At 51.7% G+C, this 23,550-nt stretch overlaps 2 protein-coding genes across 4 annotated transcripts in view; both read left to right on the top strand.

The window, feature by feature from the left end:
• KIAA0753 (KIAA0753 ortholog) overlaps window positions 1–1,811 on the top strand; it is a 58,913-nt gene extending 57,102 nt beyond the window's left edge. For both annotated transcript variants that reach the window (XM_053568534.1, XM_053568535.1), the window contains one exon: window positions 293–1,811. In XM_053568534.1, coding sequence (XP_053424509.1) covers window positions 293–410 — 118 coding nt within the window. In that variant the 3' untranslated portion in view covers window positions 411–1,811. The remainder of the gene's footprint in view (window positions 1–292) is intronic.
• A 19,449-nt stretch (window positions 1,812–21,260) lies between these two features.
• The window catches only part of PITPNM3 (PITPNM family member 3), a 97,585-nt gene continuing 95,295 nt past the window's right edge, over window positions 21,261–23,550 (top strand). For both annotated transcript variants that reach the window (XM_053569395.1, XM_053569393.1), the window contains exon 1: window positions 21,261–21,476. In XM_053569395.1, the coding sequence (XP_053425370.1) occupies window positions 21,455–21,476 (22 nt within the window). In that variant the 5' untranslated portion in view covers window positions 21,261–21,454. The remainder of the gene's footprint in view (window positions 21,477–23,550) is intronic.

Genomic DNA, 23,550 nt, shown 5'->3' with positions numbered 1-23,550 from the left:
TTTTGGAGCTGTATTATTTCCTATGCATCCCCTCCTAATCAGTAAGATGGGGGGAACCCTGTGCATGTCACGGGGCCCCCCTTTTAGCAGGACTTTGAGATCTAAGCACCACCATCTTTATATTTAAGAGAGCAAGGCCTCTCACCTTGTTTTTCTCCTTCAAAAGTACATGTATTCTTGGCCTTTTGAATTTACATTTTCATTTTATAATTGACTAAGTTCCTCATCTTGAGTAGGAGAGTGGCTCCCATATTGGTCGTATGTACCTTTAGCTGTGTTGTTTATCTTCCAGCTTTTCAGAAGAGCTGGTAGATGAAGCTCTGGGGGCCGTTGCTGCTGAACTCCAGGACATGTGTGAAGATTATGCAGAAGCTGTGTTCACCTCAGAATTCTTAGAGGCTGCTACGTAGAGGCTCTCCAAGGCTGGACCCCTCATTTCGCACAGGAGAAGAGACGGCACCGTCCTTGGTTTAGCCCACAGAGACTCTTTATTCTCGCTGTCCATCCTGGCCAGAAGGTGCTGCCCACTGAAAGGAAGGAAATGGCAGTGGGGTCATCCTCACTTTGCATTTTCTCTTTGTCATAGCAATTGTTCTGGAAGTTTATGGTGGAATGTTGTTACATTTATCAGCGCCCAAGAAATGTGAATTTAGGCAATACGATGTTGTAAGAATGTATAGTTTTTCTATTGAAATACTGTGTTTCTTTCTCCATCTTAGTTTGGGGATGAAAATGCTTTGAAAGGTAGTAGATAAGTGTGTTTCACCCAGGGGTTCAAATTACTCTTGAACCATGGGTGGCATTGATGCCAACACAAGTGCAGCTCCTGGCTGGGCCCATCACCAGGCTCACGTTTTGCATCTCTGGCAGTTTCCTGTCAGGGGGATAGACTTAGGTGGGGCACAGTTTGTTTCTGCAGCCAGATCTCTCTGAGCTCTTGCAACTAGAGGAGCCCACCAGTTATCACTGCACACTAATAAGCACACATTTCTTTAATGTTCAATTCCTAGGTGATTTTTCACATATTTTGTCTTCTATTGCTGTGTGTTGACCCACTCTGGTGTAAAAACCTTTCTCTGAATTCAGAGGAAGTTCGGGACATCAGGAGAGGACCAGGCCTTCTCCTGTGCCTTGTTGAAAGGTACAGAGCTTATTCTGTCTCTGATGAGGTCAGAAACTTTCACATTTCCAGATCACAAAGGACCCCCATCTGGGAGGAGAGAACAGAGGACAGGTTGGTGTAAAGACCTCTGTGTCTCCCCAGAGGAAGGAAGAAACTGAAGAACCACAGGGGCTTGGTCCTCAATGCCTTACAAGTCAAGTCTCACCAAGAGAAAAGCCTCTGTGTTGTCAGGAGCCCTGAATTCAGAAAAAGAAAAGGAATGTGCCAAAGAATAAGGCCACTGCTTGGAAAATGTTTTTCCTCAATTTTTTGCCTGAGGCTTGGTGAAAGAATGTGGAAAAAGAATGCCGTGAGACATCTCCCAGGGAATAATGTGAATCCTTTTATAACGTGGAGAGTGTTGTCATCTGCTATTTTTCTCTCAAGTACAAGAATTTCAGATGATAATTTAAACTACTTGATCACACTTATTTGTGTAAAATTGATTTTCATTTAATGTTAAGGTTTTTCTGCTTAATTTTATATAACTTCAGAAGTTAAAGAGCTTCAGGGGAAATTACAGGTCTTTAATTTGGGGAGTTAAATGTGTACACTTGAGTTGATAGGAGCATCTGGATGCCAGTATGAAGTAATTTGTGTGGCAGTTTTTACTGTGCTGATTTTTTTTAATAAACGCTATTTTAAAGTATGTACATGTCTATTTGAAATAATTTACATCTCTTTTTTTTCCCCACAGGCAAAGTGAAATGTGATTTACAGAAACCACTGAGAACACATTTATATTTGATATGAGCATAGGGGAGTATGTGCTACCCCTACCCCAGAAATAAATAAATGATAATAAAGCTAAGATTTATTGAGCACATACAAGAGCATTGCTCTAAGTGCTTTCCATGTATTAACTTATTTAATCCTTTTATCTGTGTAAGATGGATACCATTATCATTATTCCCATTTTATAGAAAAATAAAATGAGGCACAAAAGAAGATAATTCAATCAAACAAGCCTGTATTCCATGATGCCATGGTCATGGCTCCACTTGTTTCCATAAAGATAATTATAGCAATTTCGAGAGCTTGGTCAAGTGGGTTTTCCTCCCTCTCCTTGTCCCCAGTCAGCATGTCCTGGACACCATCCTCTGGAGCAGCCCCTTTACTAAGCACTTCCTCTCGCTGCCTGTCCACTGTCCATGGAAGGGTCAAGTCCAGACTCTGCCTTCTTTCACGATCTTTCCAGTCTCCCCCTTGCTCCTCCCACCAGATGGATTTCTGCTCTGACTCCGTGGGTAAGGCTTATACCTGCCTGTGTCCAGGTGTCTGCTTTATAGCCCTGACTCAAAGTGAACCTCTGCAGCCAAGGCATTCTTCAAAGACACAAAAACAAACCACAAGAAAGAAAAACCTTTATTTGAAAATGGAAGTTGAATTCTTAGAAAACCAAAGTTCCTGTTTATAGCCTTATAGCCAGCCCAGACCGCTAAAACTTTTGTTCTTCATAAACAAGGGCTGATGCTGCATAAATTATTCCCTTAATTCCCTTCAGTTTTCTCTTCAGTATTTTCAGAAGCAGAGACAGGATGAGCTGAGTCTGTCAGTGTTGCATAAGATGCTGGACAGTGTGCTTCCAGCTCTCCACCGCGCAGCCCGGTTACGCTGGGTTTCCACCTGTTTCCATGCTTCCTCTGGTCTGTTCAGCTCCTTCAGGGCAAGGGCCCTGCTGAGCGTGGGCTTGGTGCTCAGTAAATTCTTTTGAATTAATGAAAGAAGAAAGGCACACGTTTTGTATAGTTCACACACAGAATGTTAACGTTTTGTGACCCTGAAACAGAATGCCACCTGAGAGAACTACAGATCCCATCTCAGACGTACCAACCCAGATGGTGAGAACTTGCCTCCCTCCTCCCAGAGTGGGGCTGTGCCTCTCCGCCTCCCTTTAGCGAGCCCTGGTCAGGGTCAGAGCCACCAGACTGGGGAAGAGGACAGAGAGATGTGAATGAGGGGCCACAAGAACGACTCCCTGCCCTGCCTCTTGTGTCCCTTCCTGTCTCTGCACTGTGTCCCTCCTCCCTGCCAGGGGGTAGTGGTGAGGAGAGAAGGCTTCTCCCGCCCCTCCCTGGTGGGCTGGCTGTGTGTAGGGGGTAGGAATGATCCTCTGTGCTGTGTGGTGGGTCTGAAGGCGGAGGAAGGGCCTGTGCAGAGCCCAGCAAGGGCGGGCGAGGTTGGAGTCTTAGAGAGTTTCCTGTGTTCTCTGAGGCTTGGTGTAGGTTTCCATAACTCTTCTGTTTCTGAGAGGAGTGCTCTTTAATTTAGCAACTTGAGACCACGCTGAGAATTTCCTACAAAACCTGTAAATCACTGTGTGCTTGTTACCACCACAGAAGTGTCCTTTGGGAGGGCCAGCCTGAGGGACAGCTCCTGGTGGCTGTCTGGGCTCTGAAGAGCAGCAAAAAGGCAGTGGCCTGTCCGTACATATCCATTCAGCTCTGCTGGTTCAAGGGCAGAGATCTCTGATCTGTTTGAATGCTGGCAAGTTATTTGCCTAAGCCCAGCAATGTGGGCCAGGGTCAGAAGAGAGATCCTGTGTGCTTCCTACCAATCCTCAGTAAGGCCCCAGGAAACCCTAGATTAGGAACCCGTGGGTTGGCTGTCAGGCCCAATAGAACTCAGTCAACTGATCCATCAGTACTGTCCCCCCCGACCTGGCAGGCACAGCTCTGACAGCAGGTTTGGCTGGCTTTTGTGGTCAGGCTTCCCCTGCACTTCAGCTCTAGAACTACGTCTCCCTCTTGCCAGCATGCCCAGGGCCCCTGCTATGCTCTCCCGTGTCCTCCGGGGTAACCCCCACTCTGTGCCACCCTCCCGAGAGTCCCCTCAGCTGTTCTTACGCTCATCTGCCCAGTATCCCTCATCAACTTTTCTTGAACCAGACCTGCTGCATCTTTGCATTTTTCCTGGCTGACTTCTGTCCATCAGCTGGGCCCCTACTGTGAGCTGCAGTTGCATCCACATGTCCCCATCCCTGAGGCTGCCCCTCCCAGCTCCAGGGTAGGGGTGCCCAGGTGGGCTCCGCCGTGTCACGCTGCCTAGAATAAGTCAGACACCACCTCCCACTCACCTTCACTGAGCCCCGGCCCTCCACAGGGTCTGCGGCAGAACCTGCTCCCTTCCCATTTCTCTTTGAGGATGCAGAAAGTTCTAGTATCTCCATGGTTCCACTGTTTCTTCCTGACGACTACTGCCCACTCATCACCAGTTACTCCCAAGCCATTTGAATATGCCACCCTTTTCCCCAGTGGTGTCATTCACTCTTCATGACACTCTTAGCCTTATAGTTTTAATTTCTCCACCCATTCCAGTACCTCAAAATCCTTTGTGCAGAACCTTTCAAAGTCATTTTTGGTGTTTTCTGGAGCTTATTTATACTAAAGAGCACCCTTATGCCATCTTGAAAGCCAACTGTAGACATCAATGAGACACTGCCTACCTGTGTCCTTATCTCCAAAGCCCCCTCTGGTCACTGTTGGCCCTCTACTTCCGTCAGAACCAACCCTCTACCCCTGCCCCTTCTGCGCTCCCCGCTGAGGATCTGTTCTCTTGGGTTGCTCCAAATCCTCCCCACCCCACGGGCCTCCCTCCCTGAACCTAGTCATGCAGTTCCCTTCTGTGTTGCTTGGCTGCAGAGAATCTCACTCACCCACACATTGTTCTGTCTCCTCTGTCAGTCTTGGTGAGGTCAGCCTAAGACCTCCCACTCACAGGCTGCAGATCCCTGGAGATGGTCACCATGCCTGTCCTGAAGAGCCCACAGCCAATTCTGCCAGCTGCCCCAGTGAGGCCTTCAGCACTCCGAGTCTATCTCTAGCCATGCCTGGCAGCTCTCGTGGGTGTGGGAGAATTCCAGGGAGACTTCTGGCTCTGAAAGGCTGTGATCTAGAGGGGCAGGGGCACTTGGATCCCGCACACGTGAGCTCTGCCATCTGTTCCACAGCCCCAGAGTTCCCTGAGCCTGAGCTGAGTTTGACCTAGACAGCTCCCAATAGACAGACACAAATTCCTGGGAAGCACATGGGAAGTAGGGAGTCTATGGAGCCGTGGAGCTCTACTGGCCCCCAGAATACTGGCAGTCACTGTCCTACAGGGCCCTAAGGACCTCCTGAGAGAGAGTCGCATCTCCACAGATAGGCTCAGTAAGCGAGGGGGCTCTTCTTAAGCATAGTTTTTCAACGCACTGCTTTTAGAGAGTTACCTAGAGGCCAAGAGAAGTTACATAAATACTTCAGATTTAAGATCTCACATCTACCCTGTTTCCCTGAAAATAAGACAGTGTCTTATTTTAAGGTGTGCTCCCAAAGATGCGCTAGGTCTTATTTTCAGGGGACGTCTTATCTTTCCTATAAGTAGGTCTTATTTTTGGAGGATGTCTTATTTTTGGGGAAACAGGGTACCTAACACGTTACAATTTACACAATGCCTTTAAAGATGTTCTTTCTTTAGATCACTATAACCACCCTTGCTTTGTTTACCAGCCATAATATGGCTAGTTAAGAATTGGAGCCATTGAGTTAAAGACTCGTGTGACTTCCGTGCCGCAGTTTCCAAATCTGCGAAATGAGGATAAAAATTGTACCCACCCAAGGGGCTCTTGTGAGGATTAAGGGAAAAGACCCATGAAAGTAGTTGGAATAGTGTCTGGCAGAAAGAAAGTGATCGATAAATAAAAACTATTGGGTTTGTTGTTGAGAGCCTCGGGATAGGGAAACTTCCAGCTTGCTCTCACAGGAGTGGTTCCAAACCCTGCCCTGGCTGCCTTCTGCCCATGACATCGCTCCCCGTTTGCACCTGGTGCCTCTCCTTGCCTTGCCCTTCAACTGTACGTGTGGCAACACTTTCCCCAGCCTTGACTTTGGCTGCCTTGAGCAACACATCTGGGCTGCCTCAGACAAGGCTCCAGGGCTTCCAAGGCCACCAGGACCTTCTACATTGGACCACATACTTATGGGGTTGATGAAGTATTAGCTCCACATCACAGATGGTGAAATTGAGGTTCATAGAAACCTGAGTTCTTTAAGGAGCATGGTGAGAGTCGTGCAGGTACAGTGAGAGAGCTAGAACTCAATCCTAACCTTTGACTTCAAGTTTAGTATCACACTAAACTGTATCACACAGTTTTTGTCTTTTTCCCAAATGCATTATTCTCAGATGGCCTAGAAGATCTCAGCAGATGTTAAATACAAGTGCAATCTCTATTTTTCAAAAGTCAGAAAACATTGCCAGGCTTGTGCTTAGTTCTGAACTTAAAAAGGTAACTGAGGTGTCCTTACCTTACTAACACAGCTCAGCAGTGACCGGGTCAGAGCTGAGATGCTGCCTCAGTTCCCACCCAGCCCATCACAATCTGCTTCCCTCAGGCCATACAACCCTGCCAGGGCTGGGCCCTGCTGAGAATCCTGCCCGCACAGTAACAGCAGTGACTCCACGGCTTGGGTGCTGAGTACTAGCTTTATCTACATTACCTCATTTGATTCTTCACACTAGTATTGAAACAGAGACTATTAACCCATGTCACAGATGAAACTGAAACAAAGTGGAGGTTTTTTTCTTTTTTTTTGAGTCTCACTATGTCACCCTCGGTAGAGTGCCGTGGCTAGCTCACAGCAACCTCAAACTCTTGGGCTGAAGCGATTCTCTTGCCTCAGCCTCCCAAGTAGCTGGGACTACAGGTGTCTGCCACAACGCCCAGCTATTTTTTGTTGTTGTTGCAGTTGTTTAGCTGGCCCAGGCTGGGCTTGAACCCGCCACCTTTGGTTTATGTAGCTGGCGCCGTAACCACTGTGCTATAGGCACTAAGCCAAGATTTTTTTTTTGAGAAAGAGCCTCCCTCCACCATCCTGGGTAGAGTGCAGGGGTGTCAGCCTAGCTCATTGCAACCTCCAACTCCTGGGCTCAAGCAATCATCCTGCCTCAGCATCCCGAGTTGCTGGGACTACAAGCACCCACCACCAGGCCTGGCTATTTTTTCTACTTTTGGCAGAGATGGGGTCTTGCCATAGTTCAGGCTGGTCTTGAACTCCTGACCTCAAGCCATCATCCCACCTCGGCCTCTCAGACTGCTAGGGTTATAGGTGTGACCCATCTTGCGCAGCCCACAAAGTAGAGATTTTTCCCAACTAGAACCCTGTTGTTATCAGGTCAAAATTTGTCACTATAATTCAGTGTCTTCCTTGTATATTGCAGCGCTGCTCCCGAGGACCTGGCATCCAGCCCGCTGCTGGCCAGGCCCTCCTTCCAGCATCTCCTGCCATGAGCTGAGGCCCCGCTCCGAAGGTATAAGTCAGGCCGCAGCCACATGCTGAGCTGTGCTCTCACCTGTGGCCTCCAGCACCTGTGCCAGGTGGCATGTGAGAACCGGACATGCCAGCACCAGCCCCAGCCTGCACTTTTGTGCGCACTGAGCTGTTCCACAGTTGGCCTTCTGTCCCACCACGTGAGCCTCAGGGACAAAGCCAGTGAGTGTCCCCAGGTCTCCAGTCTAGATCCTTCCTCTGCCTCCCAGAGGCATCATTCTCAGCCAGCCTCTCCCCACATAGTGGCAAAATATGCACCAGCAGCCTCAGCCTGTTATTTTTTCTACGTAGCAACCACAGTAGAAAAAAGCCCCTCATTGCCAAGAGGGCCTGCAAGTGCCCTTTGGTTGCTGTTCCTTGGCTCTGGTCCGACTTGGGTAGCAAGCCTATCCCTCATCTAATCCCTGTGCTGTGCTGTGACTGGTCAGATCAGAGGCGCACGTCGACCCTGGACAAGGGGACGGATCAGCATCTTCACAACTATGTGGACTGAACATGGGGAAGGCAGCTCCCATAGGAGAAGAGAGCCCTGATAACCAAAGCACAAGGCATCAATGCTGGACAGGCCCGAGCTGCCAAAGCACATACGAAAAGTGTCTGTGCAGTCTTAAGTCCAGAACATAAGATGATTTTTACTTTACATAAGCATTCACTTAAGGATCCCTGCATACTATAGAAAGGCAAAGACAACGATGAAGCAGAGAGAAAGCAGAGTCCTGAGGGAGGGACTGTGATTGTGCAGTCTTCAGGGAAGAGACAGCCTTTGAAGTAGATACTGAAAGAAAGATAGTTGAGGCTAGTAATTAAAGGGGGGGCTTCCAGGTAGAAGCAACAGTGTGGGCAAAGCCTGAAGTCTTTTTTTTTTTTCCTGAGGTAGGGTCTTGCTCTGTTGCCCTGGCTAGAGTGCCATGACATCATCATAGCTCACAGCAACCTCAAACTCCTGGACTCAAACGATCCTCCTGCCTCAGCCTCTCAAGTAGCTAAGACTACAGGTGCCTGTCACCATGCCCAGTTAATTTTTCCATTTTTAGTAGAGACAGGGTCTCACTGTTGCTCAGGATGGTCTCAAATTCCTGACCTCAAGCAGTTCCCCCCATGTCAACCTCTCAGAGTGCTATAATCTCAGGGATGAGCCACTGTGCCCCGGCCAAAGATGAAGGTCTCGAAAGGGGAGGCCATAGGTGTGGGTATAGCGTGTTAGACAGTACAAGTGCTAGAGGGGTTTAGCCAAATCTGAGTCTTCCACTCCAGCATCTCAGTCCCCGCACCAGTGACAAGAGGAGCATCATGTGCCGGAGGAGGCTGATGTGTTTGAGGCAGTGAGGGCGGCTTCAGCAGCTCATTAGTTCCCCTGGCAAAGGATTCTGTCCAGCTTCAGGAAGATGGCCTTGAACAGGAATACACAGTTTTCACCATCCCGTCCTCCCTCCCTTCCCTGGAAAGCATGCCCTTTGCTCAAGCTTTCTAATCTTTATTCTGTTTCTAAATGGGGGAGTCTACTGGGAGCCCCAGGTCCTTGCCAAGCGCTGCGCTCCATCTGTATTTAATCAATCCCTCCTCTGAAATCCAATCCGTCATAAATTCCAGCCTCACAATAAATGTGCGGAGAGGTCTGCAGGCACCAGCTTTTATAGTGAACGAGGAACAGGATTGCTGCCCAAACTACTGCATGAAGAGCAGTGTGGATCCGAGGGGGGTAAGAGCCGGAGGGGCAGACACTGAAGGCTGAGTGAGCCCCATCACGCTGGCCTGCCTTTGTGCCCTCCCAGCAAGCCGGGCCAGCCTCTGCTGGCCTTCTCACCTTTCTCAGCTCTTGGTAATGGACTTTATATCTGCTCAGTATGATGGAGGAGTCTTGGTAGTCCTTAAAGGCCTGCAGAATCTCCTCCCAGCTCTCCTATGGGAAGCCAGAAGCCTTCCTCACCCTCGTAGGTGGCTCTCTGGCCAAAATTTACTTTCATGTCAAAAAGAAATCCCAGGCATGTTGGAAACAGATGTGGGGATAACCAGGCAGCTGCATCTTTCTGAGGACAATCAAGGCAGGGCCTGGAGGCCTGGGCTCTTTCTGTCAGGGTTGATCCTGTCCTCACCTCTGGGGTGTGCAACCTGGTAGACAGACACCCTCCTTCCCCATCCCAGGCTGGTGCCTGAGACCAGCATGCAGAGTTCTGCTGCAGCCCTTGTGACCTGGCATGTGTGACAGAGGCCACTAGGACGTGAGTGGACGGGGATACTGGTCTGGCTTGCCAAAGCTTTTAATTAACTGAGATAATCATTCACAGCTTTAGGTACTAATAAGCCCCAGACTCGCCGCACTAACTCAGCCAACCTGGTTCCCATCCAAAGGAATTGACTAAAACTGGAGTTCTTGCTATTGTGAAGAGTCAGGATGCATTTAAAAACCTGGACCAGGGCGGCGCCTGTGGCTCAGTCGGTAAGGCGCCGGCCCCATATACCGAGGGTGGCGGGTTCAAACCCGGCCCCAGCCAAACTGCAACCAAAAAATAGCCGGGCGTTGTGGCGGGCGCTTGTAGTCCCAGCTACTCGGGAGGCTGAGGCAAGAGAATCGCTTAAGCCCAGGAGTTGGAGGTTGCTGTGAGCTGTGTGAGGCCACGGCACTCTACCGAGGGCCATAAAGTGAGACTCTGTCTCTACAAAAAAAAAAAAAAAAAAAACCTGGACCAAGGCTCGGTGCCTGTAGCACAGTGGTTATGGTGCTAGCCACATACATCAAGGCTGGCAGGTTCGAACCCAGCCTGGGCCAGCTAAACAACAATGACAACCACAAAAAAAATAGGCAGACGTTGTGGTGGGCACTTATAGTCCCAGCTATTTGGGAGGCTGAGGCAAGAGATTGCTCAAGTCCAAGAGTTTGAGGTTGCTGTGAGCTGTGATGCCACGGCACTCTACCCAGGGCAACACAGTGAGACCCTGCCTCAAAAAAAAAAAAAAAACCTGGACCAAGCTATGGATGCTTTCCTCAGTAAACGCACACGTGCACACACACACACACCCCACACACGTTTACCTAGGCACATGCACACACATACTCCTTTATACACACTTGTGCATAGATGGGCGCACACGTACATAAAGGTGCACACACACTCTCACAGTTTCATGTCCGGTTTCAGGGTTTCACAATCCCCAGGTTCAAGCAGGCCTGTCCTGAGTAAGTGAACCCTGAACCAAATGATTTGGCCCCTCCCCTGTAATACTTTTTGAAGTTATGTCTGCACAGGGAGTGTCCTCGTCACAAAGCATCTTCTAGTCTCTTCCTCTGAGGTGGACAGAGGATGGTTTCTTGCCCCTTTTCTGCAATGAGAACAAAAATGCCGAGTGGGGGACAGGCCTCACAGAGACTGGGACCAGACTTAAGATCTTCCATTTGGCTGTGTCACTGTTTCCTGTCACTTTTCCCTGTGTGATGCACACAAAACAAAAACCCTCCCTCCCCCCAGCCCCGCATTTCCAATAACCCTTCTCTGTGTGTGTGGAGGGGAGCAGAAATCCACTTCCCTAAGTTGAGGCTCACTGCCTCTCAGGCTGAGAAGGCTTTTGTTCAGCTTTATTTTCTACATCTTGAAATAGAGTGTCAAGAAATAGAACTCTGAAAGTCATAGTTGTTCTTATTCCCCAAATATGAAATACTGCAATGTGGAAACGTTTAAAAACCACACAGCCTGCGGCAGCCCCAACACAAAAGTGCGGCTGGGGGACGGGTGGCCTCCTCCTTCAGGCCATGATTGATCAGGGAGCCCTCAGCCCCTTCCCTGCAGTTTCCTGCAGGGATGCAGGAGGGTCCTCACACAGGGACGAGTGCCAGAGATGAGTGATGAGAAATGCCTTGCCCACACTTCCCTGAGCAATTGGCAGCTGCACTTTCTGAAGGTTTCTAGAACCCTTGACTTTGGCGGGGCTCCAGGGGTGAGCTTTGGGGAGATTGCTGGGTTCATGTGATGACACAGCCCCCACTGTTTAAGTACTTTGGAATTTATGATGCAACCCCTCATGGAAATTGCCCCTTAAAGTGTATTACACTCTCAAGGCCCTTAGAATATGGTCAAGTGGGTGTGGGATGTCACCTCCCACGACAAGATTCTTGGGCCTTCCACACCTGGGTGGATGTTTTTTTAGGCCGGTTCAGTGGATGGTGTCTATGGTGAAGATGGCAGCCTTGAGCTAGAGTCTTTTTTTTTTTTTGGTTGCAGTTTGGCAGGGGCTGGGTTTGAACCCGCCACCCTCGGCATATGGGGCCGGCGCCCTACTCACTGAGCCACAGGCGCCGCCCGAGCTAGAGTCTTTTTGCTGAAAAGATGGCTGTTGTGCTGTACAGTTCTTGGCCCTCTTCAGCAGTCTCGGTTCCTGTCTGCTTTCTAAGCCCATCCCTGCAGTCTCCTTTGATTCTCTGAGACCCTGATAGCTGCCAATATTATGGCATCTCCCACCAGGAGGGTCTCCTGACCCTTTTTGCGTCAGAGAGCTTGAGCCTGAGTGTTTCTTACATCAGGAAGCGTCCCTGTCCCATGCATCCCACCGAGACCTCCATGACTTCTGCAAGCAAATGCAGGCTGTGAACCAGTAACACATTGCTGTTCTCCTAGTACTGAGGGGTGGAAGGGAAGGATTCGCTCAGTGACACAGAGGGGACAGAAGCCACTCCTTGACACAAGCAATGACAGCTCCCTCAGGACGAGAGAGCCCTGAGCGAGGAGCCTGTAGATCCTCTCAGCCTCAGTGGTGCTGCTGATGGCCTGTTTTTAACCACCTCTCTCCCCCCATGATCTGGGGCTCTGTTTCCCCAGCTGTGCGGTAAGGTGCTGGGATTAGATCTGGTGACTGGAGCTCCCAGAGCCTTCCAACTCCCTAATCTCCTAGCTATTCAACTTCCTCACCAGCATGAAGGAAGCCCCCACCCTCTTAGGAGTCACTCCCCAGCTGCTCCTAACCTGAAAACAAAGAGCACTGTGGTGCCCCTCCTGACCACCCCATCCTCCAGCGCTCAGCTCTCTCCCTCTCTCCACCTTATAAATTGCGTGACTGGAAGTCAAGGCTTTCCCTGAATACTTCCTTTCATCCCTTGCCTTCCTGCCTCTAGAAATGAATTTACATAAAATAACCAGAGGGATTTCTAGAACTGCCTCTTTATTCACCAGCAGCCCTTTTGGGCCAAGATGTTTCCTTGATAGACTGCAGTCCCTCAGCTGGTAATTTAATTGGTTTGGTGTCACCTGGTTGGTGAAACATCTCCCATCGTGGGTTTACCGGGAGCAGCTTGGAAAGCGATGTTTCCGTCTTCGCTTGAAGGCTAAGACGCCTGGAGTCCCTGGAGTGTCCTTTCACTCAGCGTGTAATCTAGTATATCTTTAATAAGTGGAGTCAATTCACTTTCAGAACCCTTGTAAAATTCAGCCTTTTAGTCATTCTGACCAGAAGCATTCAAATTGCAATAGGAATAGATGGCCCCAGCAGCCCTGGGAGAGCTGCCCCAGGAGGTCCTGCCCAGACAAAGGCAGCCCATCTGTGTCCGGGAGAATCCTGCTCACTCAGCTCCTTCCTGGCCTCCTCCAGCTGCCAGGGCACCCCGCACAGGAATCGGGAAAACCCATCGTCTAGCAGGCTGGAGGTGTGGACAAAGAAGGGCTTGCCTTGGCGAATTGCTTGAGGCTGCACCAGGATTTGGTGGCAGAGCCTTAGTGTCTTGGCTTCCTGTGTTTTGTTTTTTCCCTATTTTTTTCTTCCCTCTGTTGTTAAGGCAGGAATATGGACATCAGCGGAGCTGGCTGTGAATACTTGCTTTATCATATATTAGCTGTATGACCTAAAAAAAGATACCTAGCTTTTCTGAGCCTCAGTTTCCTTACCTGCAAAATGGGAATGGCCATCATAACGCCTCCCTCACTATGTTACTATAAGGATGAAAAAAGAGAACACATGAAAAGAACTGAAGCACTTCCAGGCACCTAATCGTCACCCGACAAAGATCTATTATTGCTCTTCTGCGTATTGTTGTTTGTTTTTGTTAGTTGCTGTGTTACAGTAGGAGAGGGACTAAGCAAACGTGAGGAAGAGGGTCCCAGCTGGTAGAGTGAAAGAACTAGAATAGCTGCCTAATAACAAGAGAATTCTTCCAGCCCAGCAGAGGTCTGAAGGGTTTTGAGACGTTAAGGGAAGTGGGAGGAGGGAAAGAAGGAGGAATGGACAGGATGACCCTTTCTCAGGGGCTCCCTATGACCATGACTCTGTCTTGGCTTTTATTCAGCAGCTGCCTGGGTCCCCAGGAGGGTGCCATCCTCTCTGCGGAGTCAAGACCCCCCCCACCTTTGGAGATCTGCATCAACAAAGGCAGGTTTGCTCCTCCTACAGAGCCAGCCTGTAGCAGGAGCTTTCATCACCCAGGTGGCAGGGCCCCACAAAGGTTTATTTTATTAGGATGCCTTTCCACGATGACTCCATCTCAGGCACCCACTCTTCTCTCCTGCCTCCCACGAAGGTTGGTACCACTGTGCTCAGACATGGAGGAGAGAAGAAATTTCTTTCTTTTTTTTTTGAGACAGAGTCTCACTTTGTTGCCCCTGGTACAGTGCTGGGGCATCATACTCACAGCAATCACAAGCTCTTGGGCTTAAGTGATCCTCTTGCCTCAGTTTTGCATTATTATTATTATTTTTTTAGTAGAGATGGGGGTCTCGCACTGTCTCAGGTCAGCCGTGAACTCGTGAGCTCAAGTGATCCACCTGCCTCGGCCTCCTAGAGTGCTAGGATTATAGGCATGAGCCGCCATGCCCAGAGAGAAGAAATTTCTGTCACAGGATGAGACATCAAAACACTGGGGCTCTAAAATTAGGGCTCACCTGCCCTCTCTGGGCCTGTCTTACTCTCTGTCCAATGAAGAGACTAGCAGAACAACCACTCTAGGGGGTAATCTGGCCATTAGGGAAATGGAATGTGCATATTCTTTATACCTTTTTTTTGTTTGTTTTTTTTTTTGGTAGAGACAGAGTCTCACTTTATGGCCCTCGGTAGAGTGCCGTGGCCTCACACAGCTCACAGCAACCTCCAACTCCTGGGCTTAAGCGATTCTCTTGCCTCAGCCTCCCGAGTAGCTGGGACTACAGGCGCCCGCCACAACGCCTGGCTATTTTTTGGTTGCAGTTTGGCTGGGGCTGGGTTTGAACCCGCCACCCTCGGTATATGGGGCCGACACCTTACCGACTTTTGAACCTGCCACCCTTGGTATATGGGGCCGGCGCCTTACCGACTGAGCCACAGGCGCCGCCCGAAATGTGCATATTCTTTATGGCCCCAAAATTTTGAGCCCATACAACAAGTGCAAGAGATGTTGGGTGCACCATCATTTGTAACACCGAGGAGCTATGGGACCTAAATGGCTGTTTAGAGGAGATTAGAAAAATAAAATCAGGTATATCACACAATAAAATAGTATGCATCAGTTAAAAGGAACAAGGCAAATCTTCAAATATCCTATGTAGATTGATCTCAGATCAATAATAAGGGGGAAAGTAAGAAGCAGAATGTGCTGTCCTCGTTGTGTGGCCTTGTAACATCTTTTAAGTGCATACACACAAGTATGTGGTTTGTGCACACACATACGTGGGGAAAGGTTTTTGGAAGATAGATCAGAAAATGGGCAAATTCAGAATGGTTCCCTGGAGGAAAGGAGCAGTATGGGGTTTGGAGCCTCGCCTGATGGGAGACGCCATGAACCGAGGAATAGCCCCGTAACACCAATCCTATTGTATCTAATTATGTGTGTCTCCGGTTAAAACACAACAATGAAAGGTGGTTTGTAACCAGATGATCCCTCAGCATGTTTCAACACTGCCATTTCTGCGGCACTTACCCGGCACAGCAAGAGCTGGAAACCACTGTGGGTTCCCGAGTGGGGACCATGCCAGAGAGGAAATCCGTAGTGGAGGCAAAGTGCACGGAGCCGTAAGAGTGTAGATAGCGTGGCAGATGCAGATAAAGCCACCATCTATTACATAATCTGTTTACATAATCTGATAGTGATTTCCTGCCCTTGTCCGATTAGCAATCAGGCAATGTTCTCCCCAGTTAATCTGTTGCTTCTGTGGTGCCATCTACTACTGTGTTTGATTTTCCGAGTTCTGGAATCTGTCACCAACAATCAATGTGTGTGCGGGGCTGAGGCAGGGGAGTGGCCTGCCTGAGGTCAGAGCATCTGGATTGCTTGTTCCTGCGTGGTGCTAGTGACTGTTTGCAAGAGGGGAGGCACAAGAGCCAACCTTGCCGTGAGTTTTAGATTTTCACCCGGTTTCTAATTTTTATTTGGTCTAAGTATAACTTGAAGATGACTGGCTTGCTTGGGGCCAATCTCAACAGTCTTGACATCAAACAAATGTAGAACACGGATCCAATTGCAAAAGCTTCCTGAATGAGATAAATTGTTGCTGACATTTCCACGGACAGGGAAAGAAGTCCCACTATACACTGCACAGCAGAACCTACTGGAAAGCCTGATTAAGCTCTTTCTCCGCAATTCCTCTCCTGACAGCAGCTGCTGCATCTCTCCCTGCCTCCACCCAACCACCCCTTTCCTTGAAAAACCTGCCTCTCAGCCTCTCCAGACCCTTTCTCCAAAATCCCGCCTACCCGGCACACTCCACTCCGTAGGCAAAATTAGGCAAAATAGCAACCAGTGAAAGGAAATCCAGGCTTGAGCCTCAATTCGTCTCAGCATCTCAAGTCTGATGAGGTTTTAAGTTCAACTGATTCTCGAGTTGTCCCTGAGATACCTTTTGGAGACACCAAGGACATACGTACTCACATGCTGTCTAGATTTTGCAGCCCACCCTTGTGAGAACATGGCAGGAATGCATTCTAATGGAAGGACAGAGCATTTGGCTTGCTTTACTGGGTGGGGTATTTACACATAGGGGCCTAAAGATCACTTAAGAGGTCATTTCTTGACCTTAGGGAATCATCCTGCCTCTGCAAGAGACCAGGAATGAGCCCCTTGATAACCCAGGGCCTTCTTTATAGCATCTGCCTTGAGGTTGTCAACATAGCTCCTGAACATGGGCCCTCACCAGAGGGGATGAAGATGGGCAGAGTCCTAACCCTTCTTGGGGATGAAGATAAAAGCACTGACTCAATAAGCCACAGCCACTAGGAAGGAGAAGACTAAGCAGCCCTGGAGGGAAGGGCACATTCCACCCAGTGTCCAGGATGCTGGGCAGAACTGGGGAGAGCCTGGGGCAAGAGGGCGATGGTGGAAACAAACCTGCTACTCTCAGCTATTTTGGAAGAAATATACCTGTGTCCTGGGTTGCTTTTGTGATGAGAGGTGGCCCCATGGTAATGGATAGCAACTATGAGTCCTTAACGTTGCGGTCCCCAACCATTTTGGCACCAGGGACTCGTTTGATATAAGACATTTTCCACAGACTGGGGAGGGGGGCATTAGAGTCTCATAAAGAAGTATATTTGTCTCGGCGCTGTGGCTCAAGCTGCTGAGGCACCAGCCACATACACCTGAGTGGGCAGGTTTGAATCCAGCCCGGGCCCACCAAACAACAATGACGGCTGCAACCAAAAAATAGCCGGGTGTTGTGGCGGATGCCTGTAGTCTCAGCTACTTGGGAAGCAGAGGCAGGAGAATCACTTGAGCCCAGGAGTTGGAGGTTGCTGTGAGCTGTGATGCCATAGCACTCTACCCAGGGTGACAGCTTGAGGCTCTGTCTCAAAAAAAAAGAAAAGAAAAAGAAAAAAAAGAAGTATGTGACCTAGATCCCTCACATGGACAGTGTACAGAAGGGTTCATGCTCCTGAGAATGTAATGCCACTGCTGATGTGACAGGAAGTGGAACTCAGGCAGTGATGCGAGCAATGGAGAACGACTGTAAATACAGATGAAGCTTCACCACTGCTCACTCCCGCTGCATGGCCAGGTTCCTAACAGGCCACAGAACTGTACCAATCTACAGTCGGGGCACTGGGGACTGTAGCTTTAAAGTATGGGAACTAGGAAGAAGAGGGTGCAGGGTCAGGCCTGGAGACACCTCAGGAAAAGATGGTGCTTCCAGTGGTTCACGTGAAACATAATGTTGTGGTTCTGGCAGGGGAGGAGCACTCAGGGAGAAAAGGGGCCTTGGAAAGTTAGAAGTGAGAGTGAACACTTAGGCCTGGGAAATTGAGAGAGACTTTTGGAGGAAGGTGCTTGTCTGTCTATGTGCATCTCAACTCTTGACTTTGGCCCACGGTCCTAGCTTGTCAAGGTCACTGTGAATGACCATGCATCTGGCCAGATGAGTCCCCCATCCAGTCCACATGAGCTGCATCCTTCTTATGCTGCTTGTTCTCTGTCCAGAGCACCTTTGCTGAGATGCTTTCTGTGGCCCACGTCCTGCTGGAGGCCTCCTTTTGCTAGAGTCCACCAGGGAGTGGATAAGGATCAGGCATTGGACCAGGCCATAAACTTGTCTTCTGTTCTCTGTTCACAAAATTACCGTCAGAGAGTTGGGAAGCAGCTGTGCCTATGCCTAGGCCCAGAAGGCACGGCAGTGCCCACCTCCACATTATAACCATGTCCAGAAAGGAAATGAGCTTAGCTTGACAAGACTGGCTTTCTGTGGGGCCATGTTGGCTGCTAGGGGCTGCTGTTCACCTTCCCAGGTGCTTGGACACCATCTGTCCAGACTCAATAACCAGGCCTGGGGTCTGTCATGTCAAGGAGTTGTCTTTCCCACAGCTTTGCAGTCTGGCCACCTCTGTGCACACTCCTCCCAGGGTCATGGACAGGTCTGGTTTCTGCTCCTTTTTCTAGTTCTCTAGTTTGTAAGGCTCACCTGCATTTAGAGCGTGGTCAGAGGAAAGGGTTGAGAGAAGGGATTAGGTCTAGAACCCTGACACAGAAAATCTTGCACTGAGAATTCGGAGGCCCAGGAGGCTCCTCTGGCTCCTGCTTGTCTCTCTGCTGGGCAGCCAAGGTCAGCATCTCTAAATTGCCAGTTATTCTTTTCTTCAATTAAGGACAATTCTATTGACGCAGGAAGTTAACTTCCACCAGTTAATCTAATGGCCTTAAGTCCTGTATGTGTTTGCTCTGTCTGAAGGCAGGGCCAGAAATTCCTTGGTAGCTGGTAACAGTGGTGCCTTTGGGAGCTGCCCGGGGGGGCTAGTGCCCTACACTTCCAGCTGGACCCCAGATCCTCCTAATAATGCTCATCTTCAGATGGGGGCTGGGCTGTGGTGAAAGGGTAAGAAGGGGAAGGAGTGGGTCTGTCCAGAGCTCTCCATTCTCATATGACTGGTCTGGTCCACTGTCTTCCCATCTGAGAAATGGAGTGGGAGTGTGGTCCAGAGGAGAGGTGATTTCTGAAATTCCCATCAACATGGCACCTCCCCCTAACTGCTCCTCCCTCCCAAGGTGACTAGTTTGGGGTTTGGGGTGATGGGACTGAGTGGTGGGGGAAGGGATCTTGGTGCCCACCCAGGGAGCACCTTCTGTCAGCAGGCAGATGTTTGCCTGTGTCTGTGTGTGTGTGATATGCATACACACACCCATGCATGTCTACACAGGCACGTGCACACGCATGTGGGCACACACACGGGGCTGTGCCAGGAAACAGCAGGGCCCTTGGCAGATGGCCTGTGGTCCCTGTTGCTGCTGGGGGCCAAAGGCTGGGGGAGGTGCCCAGGCCCAGATGTGTCCCCTCTGTGCCAGGGTTATTGCTTCTCGGTCTGTCGTGGTCTGTCTCCTCTGTGACCACTCACACATCCGTAGACCAGGTGGCTAAACCTGGACCTTATGGAGGCTGTTAGGCCTCTGAAGCTCCCTCCACTGCAGGGGAGGGTAAGGACAGGGAGGCACAGTGGGCAGCCAGTAGGCCTGAAATCTAATCCTGCGTGGCCATGAGCACCAGCTTTCTCAGACCACCCTTCCTCCAACCAGCTCCCTCTGTTTAACGGGGGACAATACAATATGCCCTGGGGAGTCCATTGGAGGTTAAATGGTGGGACACAGAAAGCCCTGAGCGTACCGCCTGCCTGTATGTATTCACTGCTCTCCCATCCCCACACTCAGGTCAGAACTGGGGGAGGGCTGCAGGGTCCATTCCCACTCCCCTAGCTGGCGACAATGGAAGTGCTGGTGAATGGCTCTGGATTCACCACCTCAGAGCTTCTGAAATTCTGTGTGTACCGGAGTCAGTGCTGCTGTCTGGCTCTAGGACTGAGGGGTTTCCTGGGATGTGAGACTTTGAGCGCTAAAACTAGGACGTCCCCAGCAAACCAGGGTGGTTTATCTCCGCAGGTGAAGCCACAGTTGGGAGCTTGGGCAGAGAGCCCTGGGAAGCCTTGGGTTTTGGAGGCAAGGAATCTGAAAGCAGAGCAGGACCCATGAGCGGGTCATATAGGATGCAGATGTCAGCTTGGGTGAGGAAGAACATTCTCACTGCCTGCACTGTCCAAAGTGGAAGGACTCTTGCTGGAGGTACTGCTCTCCCTGACCGTGGATGTAATCAGCCAGGAGCTGAAGGGCTGCTTAGTAGGGATCCTGTGGATGGAGTCAAATCCCCAGAGGGGGCACTGGCCTAGATGTCCCCTGAGGCCTCCCTTAGCCCTGTCTGTGCCCCATTTCCACAGAGGAGCATACAGGACCCTTGGAGTCAGGACCACAACAGCTGGCCCAGGGGGAGGATACTCTGACGGAACTTTTCCCTGGCAGCTGGGGTGGGACAGAGCAGGTGGGTGCCTGGCTGCAGACTGAAACTGGGCTTTAGCTTTACCAATTCCTGGGAAGGAAACAGGGCATCTTCTCTGTGGAGGGTGCAGTGGAGGTTGAAGTCATCTGAGGAGCAGTCACCCGCTGTCCCCAGCTGGTGGCAGGGAGCCAGGAAGCTGGTTTGGGGGGATGAGCTGCAGAAGGCAGGTCAGACAGCTCCTGGGCCCAAAGACCTAGCACCACCTTGGGTTGGGGAGAGGTCTGCTGTCTCCCAGGCCTCCCACCTGGGTCCTTGTCTGGGTCCAGGCACCACTAAAAAATGACGGACTATCTCCTGCTCTGTTTGGGGCTGGACTGTGGCTCCCTCTCTGCCACTAAGAAGAAGTCATAACCCAATCTCCCCAGCACCCCTGAGTCCTATTCCCAGACTGGGAAGTGGAAGGCAGGGGCTGCTCACAGCCAGGCCACTGGGGTCTACGAACCCCACTCCAGCCTGAAGCTCAGGTGGGATTTGCGTGTGTTTTCCGTGTTCTTTTAGAGCTCAAGGTGCAGGAATCTCTTCTCTGTTGAGGCTAGGTCAGACCCCAGAAATGATCCAGAACCCATGGAGTGGGGGGGTCCTCTCTCGTCTCTTGGCTTTGCGGAGCCTCCCTGTGTCCCCGTCTTCCTACCTCCGCCGGCTTGCTCTGTCACTCTCCCCAGGGACCAGGCTCTCAGTCTTTCTCTGAGAATTTCTGTCTCTTTCCTTTGGTGTTTCGGCCTTAAGAGTGTGTCTCTCCAGAGCGCCGTGTCTCTGCATCCCCGTCTCCCGGTCCACGTCTCTGTCCATCTCTGTCTGGACCGCAGTGTCTCCGCTCTGCCTCCGAGTCTCTCCAGCGGTCTCCGCTCCGCGTCTCCGCGCGGGTCCGGGTTTCGGGCGCCGTCGCCCCTCGGCTGCCGTCCTCCGCGCCAGCTGGAGCGGAGCGGGCTGGAGCGCCACGGCCGCGGCCCGGGGCGGGCGTGCGGGCCCGCGGGGGCGGCGTTGGGCGCCTTCCTTCGTCAGTCCCTCCCTGGCGGCGCGGGGGGGCGGCGCGGCCGCCGCTCGGCGCCTTTAAGGGAGCGGGAGGGAGCGGCGAGGCGGCGGCGGCTGCGGTGGCGGCAGCCCGGGCGAGCGGGGCGGGGGCGCGGGGCGCGGCGCTCGGAGTCCGCTCGGGCCGGAGGCGTCGCGGCGGCCGGGGCCGGGCCCGGGAGCCGCGAGGAGCGCGGGCAAAGCAGCCGGAGCCCGCCGCCCGGGACATGGCCAAGGCGGGCCGTGCAGGTGAGGGCGGGCGCCGTGAGCGCAGGGCCGGTGGCCCGGGGGAGGGACCTGCACGTCCCGAGGAGGGGCGGCCGGACCAGGTGAGCCCCTCGAGCAGGTGGGCGGAGGCTCCTGGAGGGTGGGAGGGGGCAGTGGCGAGGCCGGACCCAGCGCCTGGAGAGGGGGCCCCGCGCGCCCCCGTCCTTCTTGCCACCCGGGTCACCTCGTGGGACACCGCGTTCCCTTCTCCGTGCTCCCGCTGGAAAGGGCCAGGTCTGCGGTGCCCCAGTCCAGTTCCGCTGCTGTTGGGAGCTCTCCCCACCCTCCGGAGACCCTGGCAGACCCGAGCTCCAGACCGAAGGGGACGTCCCGCGACCGCCGCTTCCTCACACGCCCCCCTAACCCTCCCCCGAAGCAAACCAGGACGCGCCCCCTTGTCCTGCCACTCGCTCTATCCAGGACGCGACAACCCCGGTCCCCGTCCCCCACCCTCCCATCTCAGTCAGGAGACCCAGATTTCTTCTCAGGAAGGAGGGGTGCTCCGCGCTGCGCCGGCTACTGAGCCGTCCCGCCCCCTCCCCCCACCTGACCTGGGAGGCAGAGCCTCAGGTGCGGAGGTCTGAAGGTGGAGCCACTCTGGGGTCCGGTGGGCTCTGCCCTCCCCCAGGCGCAGACAGTGTAGCCTGTGGTTTGAGGAGCAGGCATTAGTCATTCGTTCATTCATCCAGCCAGACGTTCATTCACCAACATCTGCGCTATGTCAGGCCCGCAGCTGGGCGCTGGGGTTAGGAGGACTCAGGCCTTGTTTGCACACTCGGGCCAGTGGTGCCTTGGGAAGCCGGGGGGGTGGGTGGGAAAGCTTGTCCCCATAGGGCTGGCTGTACAGTAGGCGGCAGCAAGTCGGGTCTCGCAGTGCTGCTTGTAAGGCTGGTGTGTGAGAATCCCAACCTGTGACGTTGGCAGGTGCCATGCCATCCCCTAGGACCCGGCATGACAGTGATGGAATGAGAGGGAATTCACCTGTACATACCCTGGGCGTGAATACCACTGGGCCCTGTGTAAATCCATCCCCATGCCTGGCAACACCTAGGGACCCTGGGCTGGGTCCCCATCTCCCTGTTTAGTCACTGAGCGTGAGATTTGGGTGCCTGAGAATATACTCCCATTCTGTCCCTGAGGAGTCCTGTCAGGGTGGGGCTGGTTGTGTGAGACACAGCAAATATGGAACACATCTAAACACCCCCTTTCTCACTCCCCTCCCTTTTCCTCTCCTGAGGGAGGCACCATGAGATGACACCAAGGAGGCTGGAAAAGACTCCCTGCCTCCCTCCTCCCTGCACCATGCCTGGGTCCCTTCCCACCTCTACTCACGAAGGGCTCATGGCGGGGCACGTGTCCTGTCCACTGCCACTGTGTATGTGGTGACCGTGACACGGGTCACTTCTGGGATACTGTCATCACGACCACAGTTGTCAGTTAAAAATCAATGCCTGGACTATGTACTAGGTAACGTGCTAAGCACTTGACCTTATAACAATCCTGCGAGGAAGGAAATGTTACTGTCCCCCTTTTAAAGCATCTGGAAACAGATACTCAGAGAAATAGTTCCCTGAAGGTGTCCAAAGGTTCTGGGCAAACCCTGGACTCAGAGCCAGGTCTACTGGACTCTAATGAGCTTTTCCATGACTGCCCTGAGAGGTCATCCCCCTGACCAATGGAGGTGTCCGTCCCAGTCCGTGAGGCCTTCCATCCCTAAGCTCAGAGTCTGTGGGAACTTGTTTCAGTGACAGGTGGATAAACTGCCCTGCTCTGAGCATCGAGGCTTCGTGCTGTTCTAACATTGTGATTCTCCTGCTGCAATTTCATGGTTGGCCCTTTCCCTCAAGGCAGTACAGATTCCCCTCCTCTGCCGATCTCACTGTTCAGGCTCCTCTGCCATCATCAGCTGCCACCTCAAGGAGCCTTTGGGGACTGAGCTGCAAGATCTGATCACTCCTCCTTTTCTCAGCTCTTTCAAGCTACTTTGCATTTTATAAATGTCCTTTCTCTTATTTAGGCTCCAGAACCGATTGAATTAAAAACTGGCCCACGGTAA

This window comes from Nycticebus coucang, chromosome 18 (genome assembly GCF_027406575.1).
Source record: "Nycticebus coucang isolate mNycCou1 chromosome 18, mNycCou1.pri, whole genome shotgun sequence".
NCBI lineage: Eukaryota > Metazoa > Chordata > Mammalia > Primates > Lorisidae > Nycticebus > Nycticebus coucang.
This window is presented reverse-complemented; position numbering and strand designations above follow the sequence as displayed.